This window comes from Amphiprion ocellaris, chromosome 9 (assembly GCF_022539595.1).
Source record: "Amphiprion ocellaris isolate individual 3 ecotype Okinawa chromosome 9, ASM2253959v1, whole genome shotgun sequence".
Classification (NCBI taxonomy): domain Eukaryota; kingdom Metazoa; phylum Chordata; class Actinopteri; family Pomacentridae; genus Amphiprion; species Amphiprion ocellaris.
Window position 1 is genome coordinate 6367545 of NC_072774.1, and position 19428 is coordinate 6386972.

At 37.9% G+C, this 19428-nt stretch overlaps 2 protein-coding genes across 3 annotated transcripts in view; one reads left to right on the forward strand and one right to left on the reverse strand.

Moving 5' to 3' along the window:
* LOC111573132 (DENN domain-containing protein 3-like) overlaps nucleotides 1-17445 on the forward strand; it is a 39952-nt gene extending 22507 nt beyond the window's left edge. The window contains exons 26-28 of one of the 2 annotated variants that reach the window (XM_023277146.3): nucleotides 908-1026; nucleotides 1294-1431; nucleotides 2639-17445. In XM_023277146.3, the coding sequence (XP_023132914.2) occupies nucleotides 908-1026; nucleotides 1294-1431; nucleotides 2639-2857 (476 nt within the window). In that variant the 3' untranslated portion in view covers nucleotides 2858-17445. Of the gene's footprint in view, nucleotides 1-907; nucleotides 1093-1293; nucleotides 1432-2638 lie in introns of those variants that run through there. The other variant, XM_035951393.2, reaches the window with a different exon arrangement.
* Nucleotides 4164-17465, reverse strand: LOC129349646 (potassium-transporting ATPase alpha chain 1). The gene is made up of 24 exons (XM_055013526.1): nucleotides 17306-17465; nucleotides 16053-16157; nucleotides 15827-15886; nucleotides 14873-15076; nucleotides 14676-14789; nucleotides 14457-14591; nucleotides 13806-13923; nucleotides 13400-13668; nucleotides 13156-13234; nucleotides 11970-12089; nucleotides 11694-11803; nucleotides 11415-11549; nucleotides 10448-10640; nucleotides 10169-10344; nucleotides 8871-9007; nucleotides 8622-8772; nucleotides 8220-8388; nucleotides 6587-6741; nucleotides 6257-6380; nucleotides 5757-5902; nucleotides 5506-5639; nucleotides 4856-4957; nucleotides 4586-4677; nucleotides 4164-4493 (listed from the first exon to the last, which is right to left on the reverse strand). The coding sequence occupies exons 1-24, from the start codon at nucleotides 17312-17314 to the stop codon at nucleotides 4465-4467; spliced, it is 3066 nt and encodes a 1021-aa protein (XP_054869501.1). The 5' UTR covers nucleotides 17315-17465; the 3' UTR covers nucleotides 4164-4464.
* Between the last annotated feature and the right edge of the window lie 1963 nt (nucleotides 17466-19428).

Genomic DNA, 19428 nt, shown 5'->3' on the forward strand with positions numbered 1-19428 from the left:
ATTACTGCATTTATTAGCACCAGAAACTGTAAAAACAGAAATAATTGTTGGATTTTCAACTTTCCAACAGTCCTTGAACTAATCATGTGTGATATGGTTCAGTCAAGAAACTCAACTAAATCTAAGATTAAAATTGTGACTGTTTTCTCAAAATTGCATCATTTTATGTGTCTCATCTAATATTTAGCAAAAATAAATTAAACTAAATAAATTAATTATAATAAATTTGCACAAAATTCTGCGCTCTTCTCAACAAAAGTTCAGCTGTAACCAGCAGTCACGTGTCGAAAATTCAGTAACTTTTTGGCTGAAGGACGTGTTTACACAGAGCAGAGAGGAAAGAGAGGAAAATCAAACATACTTGATCAATAAATGCAGCATGGCTCAAAAAAGATATACAGGTGAGCACGTTGTTTGGAAGATTTATTTGGCCTGGTGAAATATGTCTGAGCAGAGTGGAGCTAAAAACGTGTAGTTTGTAGAGGTTGTATGTAAAATATGTCGAGCATTTTCCAGTATTTGTAGCACCTGTGGGCACTTGATAAAATAACAACTTCTGTCATACTGCACAGAAGACATGTTAGAGTTCTCTGCACTTCCAGTCATCGTTCTGTTTCCATAGAGGTGCAGGACGTCATGTTGCAGTTAAAAATGAGCTCACTGTGGAGTAAAAAAATACCCAGAAACGACAGTTCAGAAAGCTAAATCATGTGTATATTCATCAAAATACTTACTGCCTCCTCAGTTAAATAGATAAATTCACCGTATTATTATTCACCGTCAAAGTGCAAAACCTTTATTCCTGATCCTTTACTAAACCAATAGGGTCTACAAAAATACTTCTGAATGCACTTGTCCACTTAAAAGAAGACACTGATGATCATTTTGTGTGTCTGTGATTTTGCAGGTTGTGATGACAGCATTGTGGAACTGAAAAAAAGTGGGACAGCGCAGAGAAGAATAACACTTCCCAGTGACCTACGGAGCACGTCCAGTAGCTTCAGCAGCTTTGTCGTCATCCCAGAGGTGACTTTACAATCCTCAGATAATACGTCGGATAGTTAGGGAAGTGAGCAACCCTTCAGTGTTTTGGTGAGTCAGTCATTCAGGCTGATGTTTAAACCGCAGTTTCTCGAGGAATTTGGTATCTGGATATATTATATTGTATTTTTCCTGCTATAAAGATTTACCGACGAGAAATACAAAACTTTTTGTCATTGCTTCAAAGCTATGTTTGTATAGTATTGTCTAAAACTATACCTGTGACTGTAGACTTTCTTGTATTTGTCCCAGCGAGGGCAGGTGTGGACCGGCTGTGCAGACTCAGTGGATTTATGTCTCTGGCAAACAAACAACCACAGACATCCACCTAAAAGAATCTCCCTGCCAGGAACCTCAGGAGTCACCTGCATGATCCGAGTCAAAGACCAGGTGAGCTACGATCGCATGACATTTTAATAATAAAAAAAAAAAGAATCCCAAAATTACACCATTTACCAGATAAAGAAACTGTATAAACAAGAAATAATTCTGAGATTTTTTACTTTTCTATAGGTTCTGAGCTAACCCTGTATGATGTACGTCTCTGTTAGGAAAATTAACCAAATTCAAGTTTAAAATTGTGCAGTTTCGTCAAAAACTTCACAAAAATAGCTTATTTGCAGAAATATTCAGTAATTAGAACTATTTATATATATGTATGTATGTATATAATAAATATTCAAGATTGGGTGATTATAGTGTTTTTGAACAGACTTAAGACCCTGAACACAAAAACCCTCCATGTTTTTTTTTTTTTTTTAAATGCCAAAATTATACCACTTTTTAGAACTAGAAACACTGAGAAAATCATCCAGTTTTCAACTTTTGGTACGTCATCAACTCATCTGTGATGTGCTTCTCTGTCGGCTAACTTGACCAAATCTGAGCTTGAAATTGTGGTTATTACATCAAAACAACTTTTCCCCTACACATCTTAAAATATTTAAAAATAGCAAAAAAATAAAGCGGATTTTGTAAAAATAAAAAAAATTCTGCGCTCCTTAACCAAAAAAGCTATGAATGACTCTGTTATGCATTACAGTCGTGTGACAAAAATTCATTGACTTTTCAGCCGAACTGCAGGCTGAGAGGAGACAAGTATGGAAACAAATTGAAAATATTAGTAGAAAAATGTCTGTATATTGTAATTTCCATTTTTTTCTGGTGTTGGTAATACCTGTGGACATTTAGAAAAATGTTCGGGAAACTGATTCCATTTTTTTTTCATTGTTTGTATCAGATAATCAAAAGTATCTACTTTTTTTCTATTAATGATTGAAGAAAAACTGTGTCATATTGCATGAAAGATATTTCTGAGTTCTCTCAGTCATGTCAGTCTAGTCATGGTTGTGCCGTTTCCATAAAGGTACAAGACTTTATACTGCAGTGAAAAATGAGCCTCACAGTAAGGAAAAAATCCTGAAGATCAACATGCTGCTATTGGGAAAAAGCAATGAATTCTGTATATAAGAAGGTTTTTGTGATACATCACTGCTGTGTTTCTGCTTTGAGATGTTGTTTCTGTCTCTCACCTCATAAATATTTGGTCCTCTCTCATCATTTTCTACCTGTCCTTGGTATCTTCTCGCCTCCTCAGATCTGGGTGGGCTGCTGTGGTCGCAGCAGCGTTGGAGGCGAGTGTGACGGCCAGCTGAGGAGTCAGGTGTTGGTGGTCGACCCCCAGAGCCACGCGGTGGAAAAGGAGCTGCAGGGCCATTCGGACAGCATCCAGACGCTGTGTTCTGCCGAGGATCGGTACGTCCTGAGCGGCTCTGCACGGCGCGACGGAAAGATCGCCATCTGGAAGGTGGAGTAGAGAACAAGAGGCGGAGGAAGCAGTGGAAGGAAAGGAGGTGGGTGGACGTGAAGCAAGAGAGGAGCACGAGAAAAAATAGAAAGTAAATGTTTGGCTTTGGGGTGTTTGTGACCGTAAGATCATCCTGCTGGCAGTTGAAGATGAAAACACATGAAAAGTAGATGGATGTGAATGGAAGAATTATTTTTTCACACTTGTAGGAAGATTTAAATGATAATTGAGATTTTTTTTTTGTCAAGAGCCGAAGAAACAAAATGCTGAAAGCCGCCGTGAGGGTGATATTTTATTGAAAGAGAAGGATATTTCTGTTTGTTTTAAAAATTTTGCTTTTGACGTGATGACAACAGTGCAATACTAAGATGCTCTAATTTAAATTGTGCTGCCTTCTTGTTTCACTTTGTTTTTATTATTTGACCTGCAGGCAAGCCCAAAATTATTTATACTCATGCCAAATTTGGACTTTCAGTGAATTTTTGTTTGACCAGTGGGTTGCTTCTGGCTAGAAAGGGCATAAATAAGTGGCAAAACAGTAATTTTGCATTAAGACCACTCATTAAAAATTGTGTTTCTCATTAAGGGCACTATTCAGAAAACATCTCAAACAGGCCAATCCAAATCAGTGAACATAGGTCTTGTTTTTTCAGAATCCAGAGAGGAAACTAAAATGTTTACTACATGTTAAGGAACTTGCAAAGATATTACTAGAACAGAACACACATTTAATAGCTAATGAATCTTAAATGTTGGTGGTTTTTAATTTAACTATGGACACAGTGCTGTCAAATTTTTGTAGTTTTTACTCAAGCACTGTTATGTTATTTTCATTTTAAGGATACAGTTTGCACCAGAAGTGTGTACGATCCTGTGCAATATCACTTAAATATCAAAGTAGTCTAAACTGTAAATGCATGCAATGAATGCATTATGTTAGCGATGACAAAATGTCCAAAATTATTCATATTCTTCTTCAGTAATCCATGTCAAAGTCTTTATTTTCCACCACATCAATCAATATATCATAAAACAAAAGTTTGGCATGGGTATGAACATTCGCTTACTGATTAATTCGCCACATTTTAGAGCTGTTCTCAATTCACAAACGGTGTTCAAATCCATCTAATCTGTTTATCCTTCGACGTAAGGCCTTTTGGTGTCCCTAATGAATTAATTCCTGCCAGGTTAGCGGTCCTCACAGGGACAGACATTGGTGAATATCCTAATATTCTAGCAAAGATGCCAACAACATACAAACACAGAACCTTCAACGAACCACACATAAAGCAAAATAAAATACAAAACAACTTGATGGTGTTGACAGTCTTTAAATTCTTTATTGGTAAGAACACACCACAGTTAAAGAGCTGAAATACAACAAATCTGTGTGAATTATTGAATGATGACTGTTGTTGATGATTCATTTTTTACTTGGTTTAAAGGAGTTAATTTGTCTTAAATATGAATACAATGCTAAAAGATGGTTCCAGCTATAAATACATGGATCACAAAGCAACACGGATGAATGATGAAGTGGGTAAAGTCGTCTGGTTTTGCAGCACTTGGTGAAGGCTGTGATGGTTGGATGAATGAATGAAGGAGCTTCTGTGGTCTCAGTAGTATAATTCCTGATCCCACCAACCTGAGAGATTATAAAGCACAGATTAATGGAGGCTGATGGGTGCAGAGATGTTAATGATGACTAAAGAACTGATGAATAACATTTCATCTTACTTCCTGGATGTCTTCTGACTCCCAACTTTCTGATCTCATCATAGACAAAGATTAAAACACCGTACGGGAGAGGAACAAACCACCACTGGACCCTGGAGAGAAAAGACACCATTTAATATTAGAATTAAATATGGAATAAGCAATGATTGTAGTGTAAAATATCATTATGTGTTACGACAAATTTGCATTTTGTACCATACTAACCAATTGCTCCTTCCAAGTCTGTTTTATTTACGAGATCACCAATTAAATGAGACTTTGTGCGTTTACCTGATGGGCATGAAATTAAAGATGTTGGGCATTCCAGGGCAGTAACACAGCAGATTACCCAGACAGAGCTGGAAAATTATAGCGGTCAGCAGTACACGGTTCCTGCACAGAGGAAAACATACAAGTAACCAAACATTTCCTTATTAGATGACTGGATATCTCTGCTTGTGAATAAATTCGTAGTGATAAAATAAAGCTGCATAAGTTTTGCACAGTCGTAACACAACTGCAATTTTCCATGGTGACACTGAGCAAAAATATCATCGCAGCATGCAAATGGTCTTTTCTGGCTTAGAGGGGAAGCTAAAAATCCCATTTGTGGGTAGAAAAGGGTTCAATTGTGCACAAAAACTTTCAGTTTTTTACCACTGGGGATTATATATTACATGCTGCAATAATTATTTTGTTCAGTGTTCAATTAAATGTATGTATTTTGTTCGTTCGCCTCCTAAAAACAACCTGAAAACTCGCAGTACACACTTTGGATTTTGCTATTTTCACTGCTCTTACTGCAAAAGTAGCTACTTTGGTTGTCTTTTAAATAATGTGACTGCAAGACTGTCATCACAGGAGTAATATATAAACTGTCCAGATTTAATAATACTGTGAATCCAGCATCAGTCCTGGACTCGTGTTGGAGTTTTACTGACCTGAAGAAGCCTTGCTGGAACAAAGAAAGACGTCGGGTTTTCCTGATCAGCACATCGGAAATCTGACAGATTTCTATACTGACGAAAAACACGGTGTAGCAGGTATATTCCTGGTACAACCTCTGACTGAAGGTCTGCAAGCAGAAGAGAGGAAATCAAACTAACAGGTAGTATGTTGACAAAAAAAAAACAGCTAAAATCTATTCCCATTACTCAACTAGATGTTGTTTGCATCCACAGCTTTAACTGACCCATTCCTGTCCGTAACTGTCTTGTAAGTCTTGAAGGTGAACGTCTTCCCACTGAGATCGCAGGCCGACACATAAAAGTGGGAACCAGCCCTCCTGGGCCATGGCGGTGAAGTAATCTGTAAAACCTGCAAAAGACTGGATGGCTCCTACAACAGGGTAAGAGAAAATGGGTCAGGACTATTTTAGTAGTATGTGGTGAGTATATGAAGCCTCCTCCACAGGTATCCTGAGAGTTAGAAAGATTATCTGTTGTACCGTACTGTAATATTTGTGTCATTTCTATGCATGTATTCATAGGGGTGAGCTACGAGCTCATACAGCCATCAAATATATTGTAGGAAACATATTTACATCCGTATATTTTCCTCTATATTTTGAATTCTCACCTGGTGTCTGATATTTAGTGTTTTCCTCTGCATAAATAAAGACATTTCCACCATAAATTGATGCATAAAAAGGTGCAAATTGGTGCATAAAGAGTCACCAGAACGCATTCTCACCTATCTGGAAGTACGAGTACACAGCCAGAGCCTCGTTCACCAGCCGATCACGACGAGGGTTTCTGGGCTTCAGGTGCATGATGTCGCTTTCTGCTTTCTCATAAGCCAGAGACACAGACGGGAACTACAAACAAACAGCATATCACTGTACTTTAGATGTGGCAGCGAGGAGGATAATGATGCAGCTAATTTACTATTAATATCACTGAAACACCTGCTGTTAAGAGTGAGTTTGATGTCGCAAGTAAGATACACAATCATCACCTGTTCCAGTGTAATGACCATAATTTTCTTTTCCACAGAGTTGTTTCTAATGACACGATTACTCACAATGTCAGTGGCCAGTTCGATGAAGAGGATGGTGATGCAGCCCAGAGGGAGAGGCACGCTGACGGTGATGTAGATCAGATATGGAGTCAGCTCGGGAATGTTCTTGGTGAGCGTGTAGGCGATGGACTTCTTCAGGTTGTCAAAGATAAGGCGGCCTGCAGACACACATGAACAGTTCTCACAGCAAAACAGGTTCATATATTCTGGCTTGTGCAGTATACACACACCACGTAGTGGCAAATCCAAACATGTACATCCTTTTGAAGTTTTGATTTGTCTGTTTACTTAACTCACTCATTCTTTACTTAGGATTCATTAATACAATTTCTTATTAACAGAGACATTCTTGACCAGAAATGGGGTTATGGTCTCTCTCCTACAACCAACTTTTATTACATTTTACAACAAACTCCACCTTTAAAGGTCTTGTACAAGTTTGCAACCTGTTGTTACATCAAAACAAACAGCACATCTGAGCATATGGCAAGTTGTTTGACGAGTTTGACTATCCAAATTTGAATTAATTACAAATATCAACATCATTTTCACTATTCCAGATATTGTTAACATCATTCTGACAGCAGAATAATAGTTGTAGATCTCTAAAACATCATTATGTCTAGTTTGCATTGTTGTGCATGATGTTCTATTCGTTATTGGTCCTGCTTTGCTAGACCAATATTACATGGAGTGTGTGAAGAACAAGAGCTTTGTTCATTAGAAACTTGCCAAACTTCACAGCATTTTGTATTTTATTTTTTCTTCAGACACACTTGTCAACCTATGACAAAGTCTGGATGGGTTCCAAACACTCATACTCCCACTTGAGTAAAACTTCTGAAAATGTATGATTTTTAGCCTGGTTGCATTGCCATAGTATGTCTAAAAAGCAAACCACCTCTGCCTCCTATTTGCCGTGGCTTCTGACTAGAACTTCAGATCTCTACAACATCATTTTGCTGAATCAAAACTCTAACTTAAGATATCTGTGATTACATTTCAACCAGGCAGAATTCTAGTTTGATATATTGCTGATGTTCCTCTGACTAGTTCTAACTTCATTCAAAATGTCCAAAAAGGACAGTGTAGACATCTTGAATTAAGGATACATTTACTAAGATTATGACTTGTCAGATTTTACCTGTACATACCTGAAACTGGAATTTTTATCATTTAGAATTCAGCTGCAGATATGCAAATCTCATATTGCAGATATCTGAGAAATCCTATACACATAATTAATAGAAGTGGTGTAATTTGCCCTGGAATAATAATGATATGTATATGTGAAATGTTGTTTTTGACTAGCTGGAATTAATTTCTAGATATCTGCAATACATGTCCAGTCTAGCTATTAAATGTTGATATGGCTTGAAATATTATCACCACAATCAGACACTCACTTTCTGATCTATGGAGAAAAGAAACATATGAAAAGAATGTTCTTTTGTCATATTTTGTAGCTCTCTAGACACACCGAAAACACATTTCTGTTCAAAAACAATGAAAACCTGGATTTTGCCCCTTTTGAATTTGACCCCTTTAAGTCCGGTCATGTCAACTGACTCTTAATCCTGGATGTGGATTTGAGATATTTTTGTTAAAATACAGAATCCTTCCTCTAAATTCTCACCCTGCTCCACTCCAGTGACAATAGAAGCAAAGTTGTCGTCCAGTAGGATCATGTCTGCAGCGTTCTTGGCGGCGTCTGAACCAGCGATTCCCATGGCAACGCCAATATCAGCCTTCTTAAGAGCAGGAGAGTCATTCACACCATCACCTGTTACAGCCACGATGGAACCCTGCGGTGATGAAAGATGAAAACATCCATCGCAAGTCTGAATCTATGAATATATACAAACCAGCCTCGTCCCCCTGCTGCTCTTTTATTCACAATCCCCCTCAGGGAGCACTTCAAAACACTATACTAGCTTTATAGTGCCTGTCCTTAAAGCTATGTGCATAGAAAACCTGCTCTAGATGCATATCATGTTTAAATAAATGCAATCAGACATCTTTGTGCATGTGTATTTACCAAACGTTGACAACTCTCCACGATAATGAGTTTCTGCTGAGGGGACGTTCTTGCAAAAACCATCTCCGGATGGTTCCGCAGAGCGTCGTCTAATTCTTCACTGCTCATTTCCTTCAGCTGACCACCACTGATCACACAAGCACGAGCGTCTCTGTACCCAGATGGACAGATTTAATTACAATAAATACAATAACCATACATGCAGGATATGAGGATTGCTTGGAGAGTGGACGGCAGCGATGCAAACACCTCTTGTTGACTTGTTCCACAGGTATACGCTTCCTCTCGGCGATGTCTTCCACGGTTTCGCTGCCTTCTGATATGATGCCAACATTAGCTGCTATTGCCCTCGCTGTAATTGGATGGTCTCCAGTCACCATGACAACCTGAAGTTCCAAAATGTAAACAATAGTTACGAGACAGGAAAATAAACATAAGAAACTCTAATGATGAATGAGTTTTACATTACAACAGTGATAGTCTGTGTGGATTGTCGGTCATCCAGGTCATTGTGCCTCAGTAGAAGGTACCTGGACCTCTTTTTTGTTCTTAAAGACATTTCGACTCCCATCTGAGAGACTTCATCAGTTGTAACTGACTATAAGGAGTCCCAGTTGTTTATTGTCATGGTTCACAGCCTATCAGTGACTCCCGTGACTCATTGTATTAATGTTGGTGAAACCGCCTGGGAAGGGATCTCAGGACTGCATCATAAGCACCTGATAAGTGGCATCCCTGGCATCTAGGAGAGGGACAATATATTCCACTGCCTTCTGAGATGATACCAACACTTGCTGCTATTGCCCGTGCTGTAATTGGATGGTCTCCAGTTACCATAACAACCTGAAGTTCTTAGATATTTAAAAAATTGCTAAGAGACTGGACCATAAACAGAATAATTTGATGATGAATGAGTTTGGCATTTCAGAAGTAACTGGCTTTGATGCCTGATAATCCACACAATTACCTCTGTAATACAGAACCTCTTCATCATTGGTTCTAAAATATTTATATAAGACACTCAAATACTGTTTTATATCTTGAAACTTGAGGTTGTCATGGTGACTGCAGACTACAGAAAGGGCAATAGCAGGTAATTTTGGCATCACTTACATCATCTCACTGCTTTCTGACTGGCAACACTTTTTGAATCTATATGCTACTGTTTACAAAACCACCAAGTCAAATTCATTGCATTTGAAAATCTACTTGGCAATAAAACCTTTGTCATTCAGATTCTGAAGGCAGTAAAACAGTGGAATAAATTGCCCCTCCCTTGGACCACTTATTGGGTTTTATAATGCAGTCCTGAGATTTTTGGCCCACAGTTATGTTTAAGGGGTGAGAATAAATACATGAAACTCTCCACTGGTCATTGAAAAACTGAAAAAGTCAAAACTGAGTCAAAACTCATAAAAGGCAAAACGTCTTCAGGAACCAAAAACACAAGTCTGGTTGCCTTTTATTAAAGCATTACTGAAGTAAGTATGTGCATATTTATTTAGATATAATTATCTCTAATAGGTTTTGAAACAATATGAACACACCCTGATGCCAGCAGTTCTGCATTTCATCACTGCATCAGGTACAGTGGCTCTGGGAGGGTCGATCATTGAGATGAGACCAGCAAAGCACAGTCCAGAGGTGGTGAAGTTCATCTCATCAGGGTCAAACTGAAAGCCGCGAGGAAACTCCTTCTCATTGAGATAGATGTGACAGAAACCTAGACGAGCAGGACAGCATTGATAAAAACATATCCACATTATTTATCACATCATTATTAGCAATAAATGATAATGTTGGGGTTCAAAGAGGAACTTTCTAACCCAGCACTCTCTCTCCCAGTCCTCCCAGGTCCATGTACGCTGTCTGAAAAGCTTCTTTCCACTGCTCATCCAGAGGCAGCTCCTGGCCTTTAATCAAAATGGTGGAGCAGCGTTCCAGGATGCGTTCGGGAGCTCCTTTCATCACCAGCAGGTAGCGAAGGTCCAGTGGATCCTCCAGTTCGTGGATAGACAACTGGAGAGAGAGATGAATAAGACTAAACATTAAAAAGGTTCGATGTGCAACTTTTCTGAACCACGAGAGCATCTCAGATCAAAACAAACTGTTATTCAGACATCTAAAACAGTGGTGTGCACAAAAGCCAACAAAAATATAATAGAGTTAAAACAATTAGCCCATGCTATCATTGTAAAATGCACTGAATGACTAACAAGTTGCTTTCAACTAAATGAACCTGAGTGGCCTCGTGGAAACAGATACACAAAGATCAGAGCTGAATAGACGCCTAGAGCCTCGAAGTAGCAGTATAGACTCTTACATTAAGCTTAAATGAAGCAAATCCATGTAATTTGAGATACTAACACAAATAAATACTTTTTCGCATTTGGATTTTTGGGGCGCTGGCTAAATGCTGGATTGCACTTTTTATTTTCCAGTACAGTGTAGGAGATCAATCTCAGCATGTTTGTAAGTAGATGGAAAGCTAACAGTTTCAATGGGAGGGACTCACATGCACGAACATGCACACATGACTGGAAAAACTTCCAAAATATGGAATAGAAAAACTTGAATTACAGCACACATAGACAGCCTCTGCTAAGGATGTGATTACCCTGCTGTATTTTATATAGCAGTTAGCTGTTTTCTGCTATATTAATGCCCAATTTATGTTCAAAGTCTTGGGTATTGCGCCTTCAATCTGTGCTCTTAGATCTGCCATGAATCAGTCAATTGTTGTAGCATCAAAGCAGGAAACCAGAGATGATAGTGTGTGAGAACTATACCCACCTGGAACTTGTTGGTAGAGTTGAAGGGCACTTCTGTCACTTTCTTGAAGCGATTCCGGTAATCCATGACATTTCCCACAGTGAGCTCAGTGAACTTCAGCAGTGCCGTCTCGGATGCATCTCCGACCACAAGCCGCTGTGAAATGTTGTGGAATTTACAAAATAAAAGCGAATCTTTTCATATGATGACTTCTAAAACAGGGAAACTGGCACCTTCGCTACAGTGTAGACAGTAAAGTTTTTAAGCTAAAAGTTACAACAAATGGATGAAAACTTGTACCTTAGGAATCGGCACTCCTTCCTGATCAGGTCTGAATATAGCTCTGTTACACAGGGATGCTATTCTTGCCAGTAAACGCCACGTCTCTGAAGACTGGTCAAAACTCTGGCCTGGAAGCCAGACATTCAAATCATTATCAGAGGATCACATCAATACCAATAATCCACCTTGTATAAACCCATAACAATTGAAATGGCAAAACTTAGTTTATAATGCTGATTATAATAGAAATGATTGATTTCAGTAGGAAACACTGAGCAAAATGTACATATTTACCTGACTGATCTTCAGTGGTGTCAGCAGCGTGAATCTGGTTGTCGAACCAAAGGTGAGCAACAGTCATCCTGTTCTGGGTCAGTGTTCCCGTCTTGTCAGAGCAAATCACTGAAGTGGAGCCTAAACACACAAGTTAAAGGGTACTTATAAATACTATACATGCATGTTGACTGGTATAGCTAAACATAGGCCAAAACTGGAGTCAGATCTTTTTGTTGTATGTTAAATTTGTTTCACTATATTGCATGAATTGTGGAGTTGTAGTTGCACGTGAAGGAATTAAAGCTGCATTTTGTCTTGTATTATCAGATCTATCTCCACAGCTATCGATTTATCATGTCAGCACTGTAGAATGGTCTGACTACACCTCTCACTATCATTCTACTCAACATGGTTGTATTTGTTTAAACCAATAGCAATCAAATTTGGTGATGCTAAGCCCAGGATGCAGGAATGGTGCCCCTGCAAAATAGTGATAGGGGAATTGTTTTGGTGGAACATTTGTATGTATTGATCCAAGCACTTGCACTAAACGGGACTAACCTCCAGAAAAAAATCCAAATCTTGAGCAAAACTTGACATTTTCAGCATACAAGTTGCTGCTCTGAGATTGTTTTTGTTGTTTTTCCTCAGTAAAGGGGATTTCAAAGGCAGTAACATGCAGTCAACATAAAATGTAGAGTGGATATGGCAGATTTATACCCAAAATCGACATGCAAAATAAAAAAAGCAAAACTTCAGAATTTGAAAATATGTACTTCTTCAGCTCTTCCATCTCCCATATCTGCTCTAAGCCTCTCCAACCAAAGGCTCAAAAAATAGTTAAGCTAAAAATTTACATTCATTTGCAGCCAATCCTACTTTTACAGTTAACTATTTATTCTACCTCTTTTGATAAGTGAATAACCCTCTGAAAATCTACTGTCATTGACTAGATTTCCAATAATCTGAAGAATGAGCCAGAAGAAGGTACAAAAGCCACTCAGACTACAGGAATAACAATATGCTTAAAGGCTACTGTATAATTTTAACTTAATGAATTCCACAAAATCTAAAAAAATAAACATGCAAAGCCTGATTCACGTGTATCTGGCAAATTCTACAAATAACCTGGACATTAATACAAGGATCCCTTTCAAGTTTACCCTGATCATACAATAAACTGAGCAGGAACAGGAGAGCTAACCTAACGTCTCCACGGCCTCCAGATTCTTCACAACACAGTTCTTCCTGGCGAGTCGCTTAGCGGTCAGAGACAGACACACCTGTAGACATAGAAACTGTCGTGTTACTGCATGGAAAAGTTACATTCCTATGCAAGATATCCACATTAATTTTAACATACTAATACACAGGATATAACTTTGCTTTCATAGTGGCTAGTGCACAATAAAAACTGGTATGGAGATAGAAGTATCATATTTGTTTACAGTGACTGTAGCCAGCAGCCCCTCTGGCACATAAGCCACCACGATAGCCATGAAGAAGATCATGGCCTCCAGGAACTGGTATCCGATAAACATGGCGACCACAAAGAAGGTGAACCCGAAAAAGATGGCCAGACCGGCGATGATGTCCACAAAATGCTCGATCTCTATGGCGATGGGGGTCTTCTCGTTGCCGACTCCGCTGGCCAAGCTGGCGATCCGACCGATGATGGTTCGATCACCTGTGTTGATGATCACACCGGTGGCCACGCCTGCCAGGAGAAGAAGAGGTTATTATATTGATTCACATGGACCTGCTGTGTCAAGTTTTACTGAAAAATAATGAATGAACAGTGAACAAATGAGCAACATTCAGGCCAGACTTTGATTCTGTGTCTTATGTCTTCACCTTCCAGGCAGGTTGTAGAGAAGAACGCGATGTTTCTGGTCTCCAGTGGACTCTCATGGGTACATTCTGGACTCCTGGTTTGTGGTTCTGACTCTCCTGTGAGAGACGAGTTATCAACCTGGAACACAAAGTATATAAAAAAGATTTACTTCATATCTGCACATTACAATGTGGTAAGAAACAAAAGGATCTGATTTTGGATAATAAGGCATTTAGATTCTAAATGTGCAATTAAAATACACTGACAGCCTGGTTGCAGCTCTTTAATTGAAAGTTCACAATTTTGAAGTTGACCACACTATAAAAAAAACTTTTGTGACAAAAAAATCAAGAAAAAAAATGCATTATTTTACAGATTGATCCCGTTTTGTTAAAGTACAGATGTTATCTAGTAAAATGTGAGAAAAAAAGATATTATTTTCATATTAACTGTAAAGAAAAGACACCCTAAAACAGATAATTTTTAAAATATAGATATAAAATATAGGTGAAGTTACATAATCAGACTGTCCCTTAAAAAATGATAATTTTAGTTTTTTTTTAACAGACTGAAGCTTTACTTTTACAGATTAATGTTGTTCAACAAAATAGAGTTTAAAGTGGATTCTTGTAGTACAGTATATCAGTGTGTCCATACTGTGCGTATTTTACCTTACAGCCCTGACTGGTGATGATGCGAATGTCAGCAGGAACTCTGTCTCCTCCTTTGATCTCCACCAGATCTCCCACCACCAGCTGGTTGGCATAGATCTGGTTCTTCTGGCCGTCTCGGATCACTATGGCTTGCTAGTTGTGGAGAATAAAGATTAGCCAAGAAGGAAGAGAGATGATGCAGTGTTCCAGTGTTTTCACTGCTTGCATGGAACTTACTTGTGGCACCAAATTCTTGAAGCTGGCAATGATGTTGGTGCTCTTGAACTCTTGGTAGTAACCAAAGCAACCAGTCACCACGACAACGGCAATGAGGGTGATGGCCAAGTACAGCTGGAATGAGAGAGAAGATGTTACTCTGTTCTTTCCTCATGTTCCGTCTGTTCTGCAGGAGAAGCAGTAAGAATGTGACTCACGTCGTCGAAGCTGGTGAGGTTCCCTCTCGCCAGTTCAATTCCGAAGGCGATGAAGCAGATGACGGCGGCGACCCACATCAGACACTGCAGGCCTCCAGCCAGCTGCCGGGCGAACTTCACGTACTCCGGAGTTCCTTTAGGAGGCTTCAGCTCGTTGGGACCGTCTCTCTCCAGGACCTGACTGGCGAAGGTGGAAGTCAAACCCTGCAGGAGGAGGTAAAGTTAGTTAATATGGCTGGAAGCAAAATATCAAGTGATATGTATAGAAGATACAGATACAGGTGAAGGAAAATGAATAAACTACTAAAACCAATCTATAAGAAGAATGGAGTAAAAAAAAAAAACTCAATATTCTGTACTGGTATTTCTACAAATTGTATTTCATTCTTTTCTTATATACATATACATATATATGTAGAGTTAGGGTTAGGGTTTTATTATTTATTTAAATTTATATATATTATTTGTTTATTTATTTCTTCAGACATTCACTGGTGTTTGAAAGAAAAAAATAATATTACCAATTTTAAAAGGTCAAATGGTTTTTTAAACTGTTATTTTACAGGTTTTACTCATTTTGTTAAATCACAGATAATAAATAACTCTTAAAATCACAAAAATTATCAATTTACTTGGTAATCATAAAATGAAAACAGGCCAAAACTGTAAATAATGTCCAAATGGAAAATGATAATAATAATTCAGGTATATTTCCATTCTTGTATATTTTTTACACTTATTTTACTATATTTAAATTATCTAAAAATGTAAACAATTTTCACAGAAAAAGAAACTATTGAAAAATGACAGAACAAAGAGGTAAAGTTAGTTAATATGGCTGAGGGCAAAATATTAAAAAAGATTATACAGGTGAAGAAAAGATAATAATCTAGTAAAACTAAGCTATAAGAAGAATGGAGTGAAACAAAAGTCCCTACAGTAGAATAGTCTCACCTTGGTGATGCTGGTGGTGTACCTCATTTCTAACTCTTCTAATGTGATCTCATGATCGTCCTGCAGGAGGAGACAGACATCACTGATTCAGAGAACTTTCAAAGGCGTTTTTTTCATAGCTGATGGTTGTAACTTGATAGATTAAATAAAGCGTCTGTCCTGTAAAATCAGGTTAATCTGCAGCAGCTAATTACTAATCCTTCCATTGGTAACTGTCATCACTTACTATGTCCATTTCTCTCTTCATTCCCTCCAGCTTTTCCTTCTTCTTCTGCTTTTTCTTCTTCTTCTTGTCCAAGTCTCCGTCCATCTCGAACATGTCGAACGTTTCCTGAATGCAGGCAGAAATAAGAAGGAAGTAGAGATTTATGAAAGCTTCACCTTCACGATGATGGAGATTTTTACATCTGATGTATGCGCTTTAAAAGTGGCCTGTGCACTACAGTAAATGAGACAATTCCGATATTAAGTCATTAGGTACAAATATGTGTGAACTTTTCATACGAATATTTAGTAAGTGAAGAAATCCCGACACATTTAAATAGTTAATCGACTTAAAAAGATAATAAATTTATTTATAAAATTTATCTTCAAAAAGATGAAAAAATTCCAACTATTACACTATAAAAACATTGCTGTAAATTTTATTACTGACACCTAGATGCGAGGAAATGACTCTTAAAGTGTTTCCAACATTTTACTGTATTTTTGTTTGAACTATTATTTCTACTGTTTCAGTTAAGCATTATAGTATTGGTGCAGTTTTTAGAACTTAGATTTTGTTTTACGCCAAACAGAAATTACATGTTTCACCCCCCAAAAACCCCAAAGAAGTAAACCAGATATTTTATCCCCAAAATATCACAATTACTGATGAACATTTGTCTTTAAAATATAGTTTAACTGGTAAACATTTACTTATTAAATACAAAAAATGCACGTTTCCGTACACTCTTTATCTTTTTCTTTATATTAACCAGTCGGAAAGTCGACAATATGAATTTATATTCATAGTATTATAAGAAATTCCAATATTTTGTCCTAATATCTCCTAGATTTGCCCAGTTAATTCATCATGATCCACAATGATAAACAAATGAAAATGCACGCATGTTTTACTTTATTTATGTGCAACAGACACCATTTCTAAGTGGATTTCAGTGAACTCAAGCAGATGTCAGTATATTATGGTCACATGATGTCTTGGGTTAAAGTTCCAAAGATGTTTCTTTATTTAATTCAGGTTCTAATTAATTCAGACAGCTGAAATGAGGCTAAAAAATCAATTTAGTTGAAAATTTATTGTCTTTTCAATACATTTCTGTACAGTAAATAACATACATTTTTATAAATTAACCCATTTTCAATTGCCCTTGATTAAATTTACACAAATAAGTACATTTTCTACTAATAAAAGACTCATCTGCTTCCCTCAGAGCCACTGATGAACAGAATTATTGGTCCGGAGGTGTCGCCTACCTTAGTCATGGTTGCAGGTGTGATGGGGGACTGCTCTCCTAAATCAATGGAGGTCCAGACCACTCGATCCTTCTTCGCCCCCGAAATCTTGGCTGGTTTCTCTCACAGCGGTCAGAAACAGGAAGGATTATCTGGGAAAAGCTTTTATACCTGAAACTCCCCCTTTTTATATACGCATATGCGCACACGTTTGAATGCGCACTTTAATTCAACAGTGAAATGATAACTCAACAATGTCACCTCTGGTCAGGTCGCACACGGTTTCAGTCCTCTATCATAAGCTGTGCGTAGGCTGCTGTATCTCCATTATCGCTTATCTCACCGCTGCACGTTTCGTTTCCTGATAAGCTGATTGGAATAAAGAACAGTGAAGGTTAAAATGCAGCAAAGTCATTCCTATCAGTGCAGCACAATAACAGTTTAATTTAGCAGAATCACTTCCTCGTTTTTATTTATGGTGTGACTTTACAGCATTTTACTGTGTTTTTATTCAAAGTATTATTACTGCTGTTTCAATTAAGTATTGTAGTATTAATGCAATTTTTAGAGATTAGATTTCCTTTTTTTTCTTTTTACTTCAAATAAAAAACACCAATTGTACTACAGCAAAGCCAACCAAATTTTTTTCCCCAAAATATCACAATTATTGATAAACATTTGTCTTTAAAATGTGGTTTAACTAGTAAACATTATTAAACATACAAAAGCAAATGTTTTTTCTTGTATAAACTGACAACATAACTTTGTCCGTGTCTTGTCCTGCATTCTTCTAGAGCAGGGGTGTCAAACATATGCCCCGCGGGCCTAAAGCAGCCCACCAGAAGGTCCAATCCGGTCTGTAGGACGACTTTGCAAAGTAAAAAATTACAGAGAAGGCATTATCTGCAAATTATAAATTTGTAAACTGTAAATTTAAAATAATTTCTAGATCTTGACAACTTGTTCTGATCATAAAATGAAATACTATATTGTTCAGCTCCAAATACCTGTGACTGAATGTTGTTTTTTTTTTTTTTTGTAGATACTCTACTACTACTACTCTGCTGTGATCTGTAAGTGGTAATGCTCATTTGTAAATGATAAACTGAGGCATAATATTGTTGAAATTGCACTTATGTTACTTACAAAATTTCAGGTAGTTAATAATGTTTTGTAAAAAAGATTAATTAAATGTACACTTTTTCAAAATTGTACTTTTTTGTACTTGGCAGAGTACTGCATTCTCTGAGTGCTTTTCTTGTTATGCTCTGATTTTACTGGTCACTTGAGATCTAATTGGGCTGTATGTGGCTCCTGAAATAAAATCAGTTTGACACCCTTGTTCTAGAGTCATACTGGTATTTAATCATAATCCACAATATCAAACAAATGAAAACAACAATGTAAATATCATCATACATACATGTTTTACTTTATTGACATGTGTTGGACACCATTTCTAAGTGGATTTCAGTTAACGGAATATTTTTCCACTGTTTTTTAAGAATGTCTTCTTGTTATTGCACAGCCTTGAGGAACAGTCACAGTAAATGCAGTGAAATGCAAAGTTGACTACTGGGCTGATTTTAAATAGCGAGCATTAGGTGAGTTTTACTGGTGATACAAGTGCAGAGGAAGTGACGAGCTGCTGGAACAAAGCAGAACCCAAACCAGCATCCATGCCAGACACAAAAAGAGAGCAGAGAGGGAAAATTGCCTGCAGCTGGAGTTAATCAGCCGTCACACCTGCTGCCAGTCGCGGCTCATTGCAGATCTGCAGCAGGTGACCTCCAGCAGCAGAGGAAGGTTAATGGTGTCGGTGTGTCCGCTGGGATTTCTGGCCTCCTGCTGCAGGCCGAGCGACTCACCGAGGGGCTGCATGTCCACTCGATAACCACATGCTCGTTCTGTCCCGAGCCGCCCACAGCTTTAACCTCCACGTGTGATTAATACAGTCGTCTCCACAGGTGGACTCACGCCTCGTTTGTCATTACTGTTTTGGCTGCTTGTGAACCGGATAGCTGGGGTTTCTACCTAAACAACTCACTGGAAACAGAATTCATGTGTTGTTCTGGAGCTGAGACTTTACACTAGCACAAAAATTATCCTCATATAGACATGAGAGCTTAAAGCATGCCTTGTAA

What these genes read in the sequence shown, in the direction of transcription:
- LOC129349646 (XM_055013526.1), bottom strand. An exon ending in CTCTACAACCTGCCTGGAAG is followed by an intron (nt 13,669 to 13,805) that starts GTGAAGACATAA and finishes TTCTCCTGGCAG; the next exon opens with GCGTGGCCACCGGTGTGATC. An exon ending in ACTCTACCAACAAGTTCCAG is followed by an intron (nt 10,641 to 11,414) that starts GTGGGTATAGTT and finishes CTCTCTCTCCAG; the next exon opens with TTGTCTATCCACGAACTGGA.